The following is a 13,676-nucleotide window of genomic DNA, read 5'->3' on the forward strand; positions in this document are numbered from 1 at the left end:
TTTAGCAATTTTACAGCGTCAAAGCACTCGTTTATATTAATGGAACATTGCCCTTTTATTCTCTTAATTGATAATAGTTATTATTATTCTTACTTAATCTTGCTTAATTGCTATCAAATAATCAAACAGAACCACTCTCATTGTGTTGGAAAAGTTTTCTGAAAATTGTTAATCTTTTCTTTAAGATCGCTGTCTGTTTAGTTTTCCCATTACACTAACTTAACGCTCTTTCCGGGGTACATGATTGTAACCAGTTTACTACAAAATATTATTTAATGAAATAAAATAGTTGGTAAAGTATGAAATATACTTAATTCTGAATTGTTTCTTACAAGATGATAGTGTGTTAGGTTACAGATTTCAAATACGAGGGTCGTTTAAAAAGTCCGTGCAAAAATAAAAACTACTGAATTTTTTGGGGTAAACCTTTTTTATTTTTCAACATAGTCTCCTTTTAGGCTTATACACTTCGTCCAACGCTGCTCTAGTTTGTTGATCCCTTCCGAATAATAGGATTTGTCCAAGTCTGAAAAATAGCCATTCGTTTCTGCAATCACCTCCTCGTTTGAATAAAATCTTTTTCTTGCCAGCCATTTCTTCATATTGGGGAACAAATAGTAGTCCGAGGGAGCCAAGTCTGGAGAATAGGGGGGATGTGAAACGAGTTGGAACCCTATTTCCATTAATTTTGCGACCACAACTGCTGAGGTGTGAGCTGGTGCGTTGTCGTGATGGAAAAGGACTTTTTTGTGGGCCAATCGTGGGCGTTTTTCTTGCAGCTCGGTTTTCAAACGGTCCAATAACGATGAATAATATGCATCTGTAATAGTTTTACCCTTTTCCAGATAGTCGATGAGGATTATTCCTTGCGAATCCCAAAAGACAGTCGCCATAATCTTGCCGGCCGAAGGAACTGTCTTCGCCTTTTTTGGCGCAGATTCCCCCTTGGTAACCCATTGTTTAGATTGTTCTTTGGTCTCAGGAGTGTAGTGATGTATCCATGTTTCATCCACAGTGACGAAACGACGCTTAAAGTCCTGCGGATTCTTCTGGAACAGTTGCAAACCGTCCTTGCAACACTTCACACGATTTCATTTTTGGTCAAGCGTGAGCAATCGCGGCACCCATCTTGCGGATAGCTTTGTCATGTCCAAATGTTGATGTAAAATATTATGTACCCGTTCATTCAAGATGACCACAGCACTAGCAATCTCACGCACCTTCACTCTTCTGTCATCCATCACCATATCATGGATTTTATCAATGATTTCTGGAGTAGTAACCTCAACAGGGCGTCCAGAACGTTCAGCGTCACTTGTGCCCATATGGCCACTCCGAAAATTTTGAAACCACTTATAAACTGTTCTAATCGAAGGTGCAGAGTCACCATAATGTTTATCAAGCTTCTCTTTAGTCTCCTGAAGCGTTTTGCCTTTCATAAAGTAGTGTTTAATCAACACACGAAATTCTTTTTCGTCCATTTTTTGAAAATCACTCGACTTCCTCGATTCAAACGAATGCCAAACACAAAGAAATAGACCGATCTGTCTGAAACTTGGTGTGTGTTCTTCCAAGAGATGCTACTAACTAAACATAACCTCGATACGCGCCAGTGGTGCTATCTCTCTGACTTTGCACGGACTTTTCAAACGACCCTCGTATTCTGTAAATGAAAATATTAGACCTAGTTCCGAACGTTACGTCAAATGTATCCTAAAAAAAAGAGAATTTCTATTGCAATTTTTAAGTTTGATAAGCTGTATTTTAAAAGTTTTCATTAATTTTATTCGAGTATTTCTCTTCATACAGAAACAAGATGAATATATTCCATAATTTTTCATGTTGAATGCTTCTAAAATTCTTTCACAAAGGCAATGCTTAAAATATCAACTTTTTCTATCTTAAATTTAATTACAATTTGATGTTTGAAATAGAAAAAAAAAAGTAGCCTGTGCCTAAATTTGTAATTTAACTAGTTTAAAGACTTCACAAAATAAGTACAGTCATTTTCAAAAGGCTAAAAAAAAAATCGTTCCAATAGTGTCACCATTGTTTGGGCGGTTTATCGTCAATAACCTAAGGCCTTCAAACTAAAACTTTCTACCAATTTCTGTTCTTTGAGATATTTTATTGACATGCATTCATACTTGTACAAATTCACATACAGTGGGAGAGAAGTAATCTATTCTGGAATTGGAAAATAAATATTCAGATATTTTCACTGACTTTCAAGTGATTTAGTCAAGGTTGAGTATCAATTATAACCTAAGAATTTGATCTCCTTAACCTCGTAACTTCTTATTCTTCAACTAGACCTATTCTTGTCTGAATACCAAGTGGAAAAAAATAATCTAAAGTCAAGTGAATTCAAAGCACCTGCAGAATGAAGAAAACTAATAAGATAAAACTAGAGGGATTTAAACGGAAAACTGAAATCTGTCATTAAAACATGGAAATAAGAACGTTCTTTTAGGGAAAAAATAAATATTTGATTTAAACAATAAATAAGATGAAAAGCAAAGGAGTTGACTGAATTAAAGTGTTTTAATACAATATAGTTAGACCGGGGTCTTCAACCCTAGATCATTGACAGAGGTTCCGCAAGTGACCACTATTTGCTCACCCAAAACGCACGTAAAATGAAAATCATCTATACAATTGTCTTATTAGTATGTTTTGTTTTTAAGATTAAATAAAGATACTAGAATAATTTTGCGAATTCGCGTAGAAAAAAGCTTTGATAAACTATTTTATCTGCTACTTAAACTTCCATTTAAAGGAAACCATTAACTCGAAGGGTCCCTAAAAGTGTGAAAGGTTGAAGATTCCCTGTAGTAAGAGATATCCACCTACTAAAACCAGTAAAGTCTAAAATAAGACTAAAAAATCAAACTTAAGGAAGAAGATATAAGTTTGCTGAATCTTCCTAAAACAACTGAATTACTGAAAATCAGTTCTAAAATTTTTAAATACGTTTAAGATACTTGCGATTCTACCTATAACTAAAAATTCGATAAACTAAACAATATGCAAGTTTTCCAATTATTATAGATTTAATTTCGACAGAAACCGGTCTTAGGGAACTAATCAGCAGGCTGTATTTAGATATATAGACATGGAGAATATTGTTCTCACAATGATACATGGGTTCAGAATATTGTAGACCATGGGATTTTGAACCGTGGTCTTAGGGGAACGCTTAATCGACTACACATTAATCATTAATTACTATTTATATTCTACTTAAATTTACTTACAAGCTTTACTCTAATAAAGTATAACCTGTTTTTTCCCTTCACTTTAAACTTTTAAGATCTTTCAACTTATCTTAATACCAAATCCTATATTTACGCAGTCGAAAGAGCTATTCTCTTACAGACAACTGGTTTAGAAAATAGAAATTAAATTTATTTAATTCATCAGCGATAAAATTTTGTTTATTATTTCCAGATTAATAGAGCTGTGGGGTTCAACCAAACTTTCCAATCCCCAAAGGATTCAATCGCTGCAATCTAAAATACTTCGCTCCATTTTATGTCTCCAACCTGACTATACACACTGACCTTAACATTCCTTTTGTCACCTAAGTTGCTGAAAACACGATACAGAAGACTCCACTTCAACCTGTAATCTCATATAATATCTTCTAGTTCAAAATCTTTCTTCTAGAACTCTTCCTGACGACCCGGGCAAGACGCCTTAAGAGACAGTGGCCTCGTGATCTCCTCTCAAGTGAAGAGTGTGGACTAACCATACGTATAATGTTTGGGAGTGTTACCACTGGGTTACTTCTCCACTCGTTACCTTACCATTTATTAATCTATTGTTTCATTGTTACTTATAGCGCTAACGCGCTGATTGTAGCACAATAAACGCAAAAAAAAAAAAATATTACTCCCAGACTTACTATTTGCCACAACTGAAACCGTTTTAGAGTTACGGACTTGTAGTTTGGGAGCGAGGAGGGACAAACAACCGTCTTTAATCATTGCTGTTCAAAATTCTTCGATAAATTACCATCATCAAAACTTATTCATCATGGACTTGAATTCAACTCAGTTCGAAAATTTTCATTCCTACTTAAATGATCATCTAAATCCATTAATCCATCAGGTCTCATCTCATACACTTCCCGACGACAACCGTACACAACGTAGCAGCATTGGATGTGCGATTTCCTCGACGATTAAGGTCAGTAAATTATTTTTGGAAAGTCCCCTACTGGTTGATGATTCCTCTCAAGCCTATTTCTTCAGCTTGCTTACTTGTTGCGGAACAATTATTCAGTAGTTTTGTAAACTTTAAATAAAAATGAATAAAATTACCTGTTGATGAATATATTTTGAGTATCTTCTACTATTGACGACGAGTATCACTAGAAGATTAGCCAGAAAGATACCAGTAGACAATATGAGTATAAAAGCAGCTTGTACAACACTGCCAGCAGTGATATGATTGTGTGCTTTAGTACAGGAACTGTTATGTAGAAGTGGGGCCACAAGAAGACCGCTTTTAGAGTCTAGACTCCGCATCCTTCGAATGGTCCGCTTATCGGCACGACAGCCTTCGCTCCTTCACATCATCCATTCAACAAATTGTTCAATTTCATTTTCTTCTAATAATAAACATCTTTAACCAGTTAGATTTTAGATTTTGTTTATTTTCTTCCAATACTTTTGCCAACTTGAACGTTGTAATTTAAAAATTTAATTTCTTCTTAAGCGCGTGAAGAGAACAAATCTGAAACAGAAGAAATGGCAATCAAACTTATATAATTACACTTAAACATTTAAAAAGTTAGTGAAGGTGAAAGATTTAATAACTCTCCAGGGGCAATCAGGGGTTGAAAACAACTTTAGTAAAAGACAATAATTTAATGTAAGTGAATTTATTGTTCTATAGTGCCAGCTCCGTGTCTAAATCATTCACTAACATTGTTACAACCGAAACTAAATGTTTACCAAAATTTAACTTCTATTCTGTACAATTTTAAAATTTGAAATCCTTATCCGTGCTACAAATATTTTGACAGATAAATTAATCCACGCAATGAAACGTGCGTTTCATTAATATTAATAAACTTAACCAAAAAAAGTACTTAGTTTTGTACAAAGTCAATCTTTAAAAAAATTGAGAAGGAAGTATAGAACAAAACAGTACCTTAAACAAACTTATTTATCTTGAAAAGTGCCCCATTATGCCTATGCGATTTTGAAAACACAAAATTCCTTAGAAGCCATTTTCTTTTATGTACACAAACAATATAGATAAAAATCAAGGTCCAATTTGGGTGAACAATTTCCAGCAATGAAGAGAAAGAATAGAAGAAATTGATGTTGCATTGCACAGCCGAAAGAGAACTCAGTTTATAAAGATTGGTGTTGAATGTGGTTATGCTGTTTTGAATAGCTTTTATCATGGAAACCACCTTTATGGGTCTACTTTTCTGTATAACTCTGCTGAATTCCATTTATTCCAAATTTCTTACTGTAATAACAATATACTTATTTCAATTATACCACTTGTTTAAATGTAAAATTGTCTTTCTGCAGCCATGTAGCCATGTACTCAATTAAAATCAGCTGTGTAATGCCCAACTTTACCTCACTGGTGGGGAAAAATTCCCATTAGTGTCACTTTCCTCACTAGTGAGTGGAAAAACTTTATTGTGCTTCCTTGATATAAGAGGTTTTGTTATTAAATATTTTCTGTAAAAACTCTAATAAGCTTATTTAAATTTATTTTATCTAAATAATTAAAAAACGAATATTAAAAAAATAAAATAAAAATTGAAAGGAATATAGAAATAAAAATAATATTTTAATAAATAATTAGATATTTTTAATTATAACAGTTAAAAAGGTTATAGTGTTACCTTATAGAAATTTAAAATGGATTCTAGTGATTCCTGTTTAGAAAACACTCCTCCATCTATAATAACTCTAATGGTTGCAGAAAAAAATATAATATTTAACTCGAGTGTAAAGTATTTTCCTCACACTCGGCAATTTGCACATTCACTCGCCTCGCTTCGCTCGCTCGTGCGTGCAAACCCTGCCTCGTGTGAGGAAAAGTACTACTTTCCACACTTGTTAAATAAATAACTAATTATTCAACATTGAAGCTCACAAATAGTTTAGGAATGCTTCGGAAAACTCAATAAGCTGGACATGGGAAAATAAAGTTACTACACAGATCTGGCACATTTTGATGTAGCAGGAAATAAGGAGACTTATATTATGGTAAAACTGAGCGCTGGATTCTTCCTTAATTATCTGAACCCTTCGATGGTATTATATGACATGCTTTGCCATCAAGACATTGGAAAAAGTAGGGAAGCTAACAGAGTTAGGCTCCCTTCCAGGAACGTGAGGAGCAAAGATCTGTCTGGGTCAATTATCTGAAATAATAAAAGTAAGTAGTTCATGGGTTATCACCTGAAGAAGTTGGACATTTTGAACCCATGAGATAGATAACCTCGCAGAATCTTTGAGTATTGAAGGATACACTATCTAATAGATTTTCGATTTGGATTCTTGAATTATCCATGGATTATGAAGGAATAGAAATCCTTTCAGGCCTAGAGACTTCCTAGTTATCTCATTTAGAAGAAGTACTTAGGGCTTTCTAATAGATCTATGTTGGTAGCTCCACAATCCCTTCTAAAAAAAAAAAGTACTACAACAGGTCCCGCTATTTTGTTAGTATCCGGACAATTTTGACCTCAAAATTTATTCATTTTATTCCTGTAACGAAAGTTAGAGCTGTACATTGCTGAGAAATCACCCTTCATTGGCCAACCTAACATCGTGCTCCACTTTTGAGAGCGTTTAAGCTAATTTTTAGAAATTTTAGAATTAAATTAAAATTTGGAAAAACAGTAGGGATAGATGGCCATCAAACAGTAGGGATAGATGGCCATCAAACAGTAGGGATAGATGGCCATCAAACAGTAGGGATAGATGGCCATCAAACAGTAGGGATAGATGGCCATCAAACAGTAGGGATAGATGGCCATCAAACAGTAGGGATAGATGGCCATCAAACAGTAGGGATAGATGGCCATCAAACAGTAGGGATAGATGGCCATCAAACAGTAGGGATAGATGGCCAATTATTTTTACTTTATTTTGTTATACTTTGTCTCAGTTTCCAATTCACTGCAGAAAATGCCAACTCAGCATAAAAGACAGAACACTAACCGCGGAAATTATACTGAAGAAAATTTGAGATCGTATTAACCAACCCCACACCCAAACTGTCGTCTCTGCAAGAAAACGAGCCAAGTCTGTTGTCACTTTATTAACTTCTCTCGAGCACATTGCTGTTGTGAAAAACAGAGTTGCAAAGAAATCCAAACCAACAAGAAATACCATCCCTAAAGAAACAATTCTGAAAGAAAGGATTGTCCGAAAAAGAAAAACGCTCACCTTCCCCAAGTTCCGATGAAAGAGGACGAAACAGGAATCGAATTTGAAGAGGAAAGTGATGCCATTTTAGAAATCGATGAAACTGAATGTACAGGATATGGGGAAAGCTAGAACAAGACCAGAAGAAAAAGATTGGTTGGAATGCATAATATGCCGGAAGTGGTTTCACGAAAATTGCTCTTCTTTTGCATACGCTTGCCAAAATTGTAGTAAAAGCGCATTTAAAAAGAAGAAGAATAAGTAAATATTAAGTAACCATTAATTTTTTTCTGTTATTTTTACGTTTTACTAGTGCAATTTCATTTACAATATGTGGCCATCTCTCCCAAGTTACATTGGCCAACTCACCCAACCCAGTGGGGATAGATGGCCAATTGCCTTTTCTTTTTTCTTTTTTGTAAGAATAAAAAAATGTTTCCCTTAGCATTTTTTCTGATTTTTTTTCCTTATCTTATGTTTGTGAGCGTATGAGGTTTCCAAAAATAATAATAAAGTAAGCCTAGCCCTTACTAAAAATTTGCAGGCACCCTCCAAATAAAATGATGGCCATCTCACCCAACTTTACCCTATAGGTTAACTGATTACTAAATTATTTCCCAGCCAGCTGACGAAACATCGAAATGCAAAAAAAAATTGTACAGGTAGAAGAATTCATAATTGGGCACAGCATTGGGGGATCTTGAAAATGATTTAGGAAAATATTGTTTTAATGCTTAGTAAGAGATTGTATGGTAAGAAAATTAAAATTTAGGGTAAACATTTTGCTGATATACTTTTATTCTACGCATTCCCATCAAGCAATGTCTTGAAGACGAATGGCGAAGAAAGAGCGAGCCATAATTATACTACAATAATGCATCTCAGAATCAACCATAACCTCACGAGTCCGCAATTGCATAAAATAAGGTTACTACACAGTCTTAAGTGTGATAACGGTAGCGGAGAGAATGGAGACATCAGCCATCTACTCTTTAAATGTAGCCAGATACAATATGAATAGAGAAAAGTTGCTAAAATAACTTACAGTAGATGTATGATTTCCTTGAAGCGCTATAAGTATTTTATTAACAATAAATCAAGACGCACCCTAAAGATTTCGCTGCATTTTTTAATGGTAATGGTAAGATACTACCACAATCCACCAAAATCAAATCCTAAAAACACTTTTACACTCTCAGACTTCTCAATTTGCGGTAGAAAACGTAAAGAATATAAACAAAGTAAGAAAAAATAAGGATTTTTTAAAAAAAATATTTCATCATATTTCCAAGTATATTTCTTACTTCTTCGTTAATATTATTAAAATTAATAAACGTTTAACTATAAAGATTGCATAATTTTGAACATCTAGCGCTTTCAGAACACGTGCAAAGGCAAGCACAAATCATTTGCTTTATCAGTTTGCAAATGACATGCGGTCTGTGTAAATCGTGATTCATAGCACCCATAAGGTGGGGTTTGCTCTAGATGTTGCTAGGATGCTGGGACTGTTTAAATCCAGTCTATCATCTTCTCAGTTTAATCTTATTTCCTCCATTGAAATTTAATGTTCTAAAACATTATTTGGCAATTACCTGTTGTAGGTAATACAGGGATAAGACGGAGTAAAATATCTGTATTAAGTACTAATCAAAACAATTCTCAAACTTTTAGCTTTGTTTTCATTTAATTTCAAATTTTATTATCTCCTTATTAAGTAAGAAAAACATTGCGTTTATACCCGGATCTTCGCTAATGAATTTTTAATTTAAATAAGCGTTTTGAGGTCTCCGATAAATGTTTTTTTAAAGAAAATTATTTCTCGAAGTATTTGTTGACAAAATTATCTCATAGATTGCAGGAAAATGAAGCTCTACATTTGGATTTGATCCGACTGTAACTAGTGATCAAAATACCTCACCAGAAAGTACCACTTAACTGTATGGATTTCTGACTTATTTAAGTTTTTCTATCCAAATTCGGTTCAATTAATTACTTGAAGCTTGGTTTACTTAAACCTTAACAGAAGGTTAATTAATTTTTTTCAGTTCAAGGGCGAATGAAGGTGATTCTTAATATGCCAGGAGTCTTCTAATGTACAGACCTGTCTAATATATCGTATTACAAAGAAGCAAATTTCTCAATGTAAATACCTCTTTACTCTGGGATTGTTCATTTTCTCAAAATATAGACACATAGTCTTATCCGTAAAGTTCGTATTTATAATTATTTATTTACTGTTGCTACATATTGGTAACATACAGTTGAGTTTGGTTAGACAAAAAAAATATTTATTGAATAATTTAAAACTGCACAAGTTTGCTGCTAGTAAATGTGATAAGTACAAAAAATAAGTACTAGAGTGAAGCATCTGTCTACTGACAATACTCCGAGAGTAGTGAGGAATGAGAAATGTGCAGGCGATAGATAGAATTATACAGGCCATCTTTTATTTTTTCTTCTTTTTCTTTAAATTAGTTCCTTTATTAAAAATAAAGATATTTAAAAAGAATTAAGTTTCAATCAATAATACAAACCTGTTCCTCCAACCAATCAAATAGTCTGATTTATTTACATAAAGTAATACAAAAACTTTAAAGTTTTAACAAATATTTCTATTTGTAAACAGTCCAAAGTAATTATTTATTGATTTTCTTAATGAAATTTCTGGTTGTATTTAGTTAAACTGAATTTAACAAGATTATTATGATTACTATTATTTTTATATCAATTTTTATTGTGGTTAAATAAATGTAATGTTATAAAAGTTGAATTAAAACATTTAATAACCAATTTGTTTGGAATCTTATATAAACAATAGAGCTGATGACAACGGTCCAAATTGTATAAAGGTATTTGAAATATGATAGACCCAAACTTCTACTAAACCTATTTGAAGCTTATAACTGCATGAATCTACAGTGTTTAAATATTTCAAATTGCTGGTGGGTGAATGGAGACAGTTCTGAAGCCGATTGAATTCAACTATACTAGAGGCTTAGATCTGATGTTGAAAGGTGATTTTACTAAAATATTAATTTAATAACAAAGCAGTTAACCAGAATTAATTTCTAAAATTCATGGAAAATTCTAGGGAATTATTTGCTAATATGTTTTATATAAATATTTTAGACATTTCAGATAAATATTAACTGTTTACACAATAAGAATTGATTCTAATTGTATTCCAGCTCACTTCTCTCCAATCTTAAGACGTTTCAATGTACAGGGTGTTCATTTTAAGACGGCTCAAATGCATTTCATGCTTAAACGGTTGATCTGAGCAAAAAATGGTAGAGGAAAAATTTGTTGCCTGTCACCTCTAGTCTCAGAATATGTGACTTGATTTTAGATTCCTGCCCGCATACGCGGCTGACGCGCGACCAAAAGTGAGGGTTCGCAGTTGACCCCCCTTTTCATATATACACTTTTGAAGAGTATAAAAAGTAATGAAAGAAACCGTAAACCGCCATTCGATATCTTCAAAATTAAAGGTGCTAGGCCATTTCAAAATCTGGTATTTATTAATCATATTTCAATTTTTTAACTTGTTATCAAAGAGAAAGAAGAGCACGCGATAGGCCATTTTTATGTATTTTTTCATCCCCTTACTACTAAAAATATTGCCAAGGCAGTAAAGCTAGTATTTTTCTGAATATCGGGAAATAAGTCGTTTTCCGAGTGATTTTTCTAAGAAAAATCAAATGTTAAGAGCTTCAGATGTTCTCAAGCATACACAAAATGGCTAAAAATTAATTTTACATCTGTTAAACACACAAAGGTTTAATAATTATTTGGTAATTTTGGGAGAGTTGCGTTTAATTACCAAAAAAATTGGAAACCTCCTGCCACATATCTATGTGATCAATTTCTTTCATGTAAAGGATCAAACTTATTCCTTGAATTATCAAATAATGCACTTTACTCAACTTGTGAGGCATGTACGGTGCCTTCAGAGGTGCCTCCTCAGATACAGAGAGCAGTTGATACCTGGCTAACCTGTCTTGCGAGCCAGAGGAGGCACCTTTGAAGGAAAGTACATGAAAATGGGGGTCAACTGCAAACCCTCACTTTTGGTCGCGCTTCAGCCGCGTATGCGGGCAGGAATCTAAAATCAAGTATAGCCAGCTCTAAAGTGTACCTTTGCAACGTGATCATAATCCCGATTCAAAAAACCTTTCAGTATCTCTATCACATAATAGCACGTTTCGCGGTCTATTCGTGAAGACGATAATTTTTCTGGCTTAGAAACACTAAAGCATTAGCATACTGAGTGTCATTTTAGTAAAAACTACTTGACAACCTTCGCCGTTACCCTTATCATAGTACTGAAGCTATTATTTAACTTCCCAATCACATATTCTGAAACTAGAGGTGACGGGCAACAAATTTTTCCTCTACCATTTTTGTTCAGATTAACCGATTAAGCATGAAATGCATTTGAGCCGTCTTAAAATGAACACCCTGTGTATCCTGACGTATTCACAAACTGTAGTGTTTTTTTCTAATCCTGGAATTGATCTAAACACGGTTTTAAGAATCTGAGATCTGAGTAAAAATCAATTCAGACTTCTTTAAAACAATATTTTACAAAGATTTTGTAGACTTGACAAGGAAATAATAATTTATATTTGATTCAGTGATATCCTTCAATTTGGATCTCTTGCTGCACTTCTCCAACATTTAATCTCCGGAGAATAGAGTTGGCAGTAACTGTTCTGGCTCAGTTGCATGTAGTAAATATTCCCACTACGACACCACAGCATACATTACAGCTTTATAGGACAAATATAGGGTCATAAATTGCATTGAAATGGCAATTTAAAAATAGAAAAAGAAGCTAGCCTAACTTCTACTGCAAGAACTGGTCTTGAAAAATAATTTTAACGAGAATTATTGACTAAAGTTTGCCAATGTGTTTATAAAATATAAGGCGAATCGTTGAAGTAACCGCTTTTTAATCTCATAATACACAAATAATAATTCAGTAAAGTTTGTTAAGGGGCTTTGATCCTTAACTTTCCGTCAGTTTCTATCAAATATTTCATTCCTTGATTATATTGAAGAAAAGTAAAAAAAAACAAGAATAAAGAGCTGTTTTACTTTTTAACTTGTTCTTCAGATTGAATGAAATATTGTGGTGTAAATCCATAATTTTTGGTCTAAAACATTTGTTTAAAGCAGGAATGGCGAACCTTTTTGAGGCGTGGATCATTTTTTTTTTTTAGTACTAGCTCTCGGGTCACTAATGCCCATTTGCACCACAAGAGGTAAGTTTAAAAATTTTAAACTGAATATTTTCAAAACTAAACATCTTTGAAATTCAGTTGGCTTAACGGGTAAAACGGGACGAAACAAATGCTATGGAAGCTTCTTAGACAAACATAACTGAACAAAACCTTACAAAAGTGTGTTTTATCTGAAGAAAAATAATCTAAATATGGTTATTTGCTTTGGGTTGTCGATTTTTTTTTTAACAAACAATATTAATGAGTAAAATTATACATTTTATTTGATATTTTGTAAACACTTTTGCTTTATTTCAAATACTACAAAAGCATTTGTCGTCATTTGAGTTTTTTGAACTGTAATGATCAAACTAAAGGTTATAGATAGCATTTAAATTGCTTTTGTGTCAATGCGTGATTGAAAAAAATACAGATAGAATATAAATTATCGCACACAATTAGAAAATCTAAATCAACCCGCGTAAACAAACAAATGGTTGCCTAGCAATTGTGGGTCAGTGAAAAAGCTTGCACGGGTGAGTGTCTGACCCGCGGGTCATAGGTTCGCCATCACTGGTTCAAAGCAATTCATTAGTAGTTAAAGTAATGCCTATTTTTTTTTTTAGGCGGGCTTAACGTCCAACTACCAAATTAGGTGTCGTATTTAGCTTAACAGGTCTCGCCTCTAACCGCTCGGCTATCGTGGCGCCTAAAGCAAATCATAAAAATTTGTTTCAAATGTTCTCAAACATTCGATTCTCATTATTCCTTATTATCGTTGATTTAGTCAGAAACTGTAGCGTTTAACGGAATGTTGGTTGAAGTCAAATTCACTATACCAATCCTTAGAATGGATTAAAATCTGAAACCAGTCAAAAGTAGATACAACTTACGTGCTTTTACGACTTAAATCAACGATTATCCAGCTCAGCGAAACTAACTTTTGATTGAGGGCCGCAAAACGTTTCTATTCTTGGACTTTTTAATGCGTATCAATGAATAAATAAAAGTAAATAATTCTTAAAAATGTTCTAAGTAA

The 13,676-nt window shown here is 33.5% G+C and overlaps 1 protein-coding gene across 7 annotated transcripts in view; it reads right to left on the reverse strand.

Annotated features, from left to right (window-relative positions):
- Positions 1-13,676, reverse strand: part of LOC141460164 (trace amine-associated receptor 8c) — a 471,099-nt gene that overhangs the window by 185,649 nt on the left and 271,774 nt on the right. For all 7 annotated transcript variants that reach the window (XM_074139888.1, XM_074139893.1, XM_074139892.1 and 4 more), the window contains one exon: positions 4,326-4,740. In XM_074139888.1, coding sequence (XP_073995989.1) covers positions 4,326-4,532 — 207 coding nt within the window. In that variant the 5' untranslated portion in view covers positions 4,533-4,740. The remainder of the gene's footprint in view (positions 1-4,325; positions 4,741-13,676) is intronic.

This window comes from Rhodnius prolixus, unplaced genomic scaffold (assembly GCF_049639745.1).
Source record: "Rhodnius prolixus isolate KJV_2025 unplaced genomic scaffold, Rpr scaffold_6, whole genome shotgun sequence".
Classification (NCBI taxonomy): Eukaryota; Metazoa; Arthropoda; class Insecta; order Hemiptera; family Reduviidae; genus Rhodnius; species Rhodnius prolixus.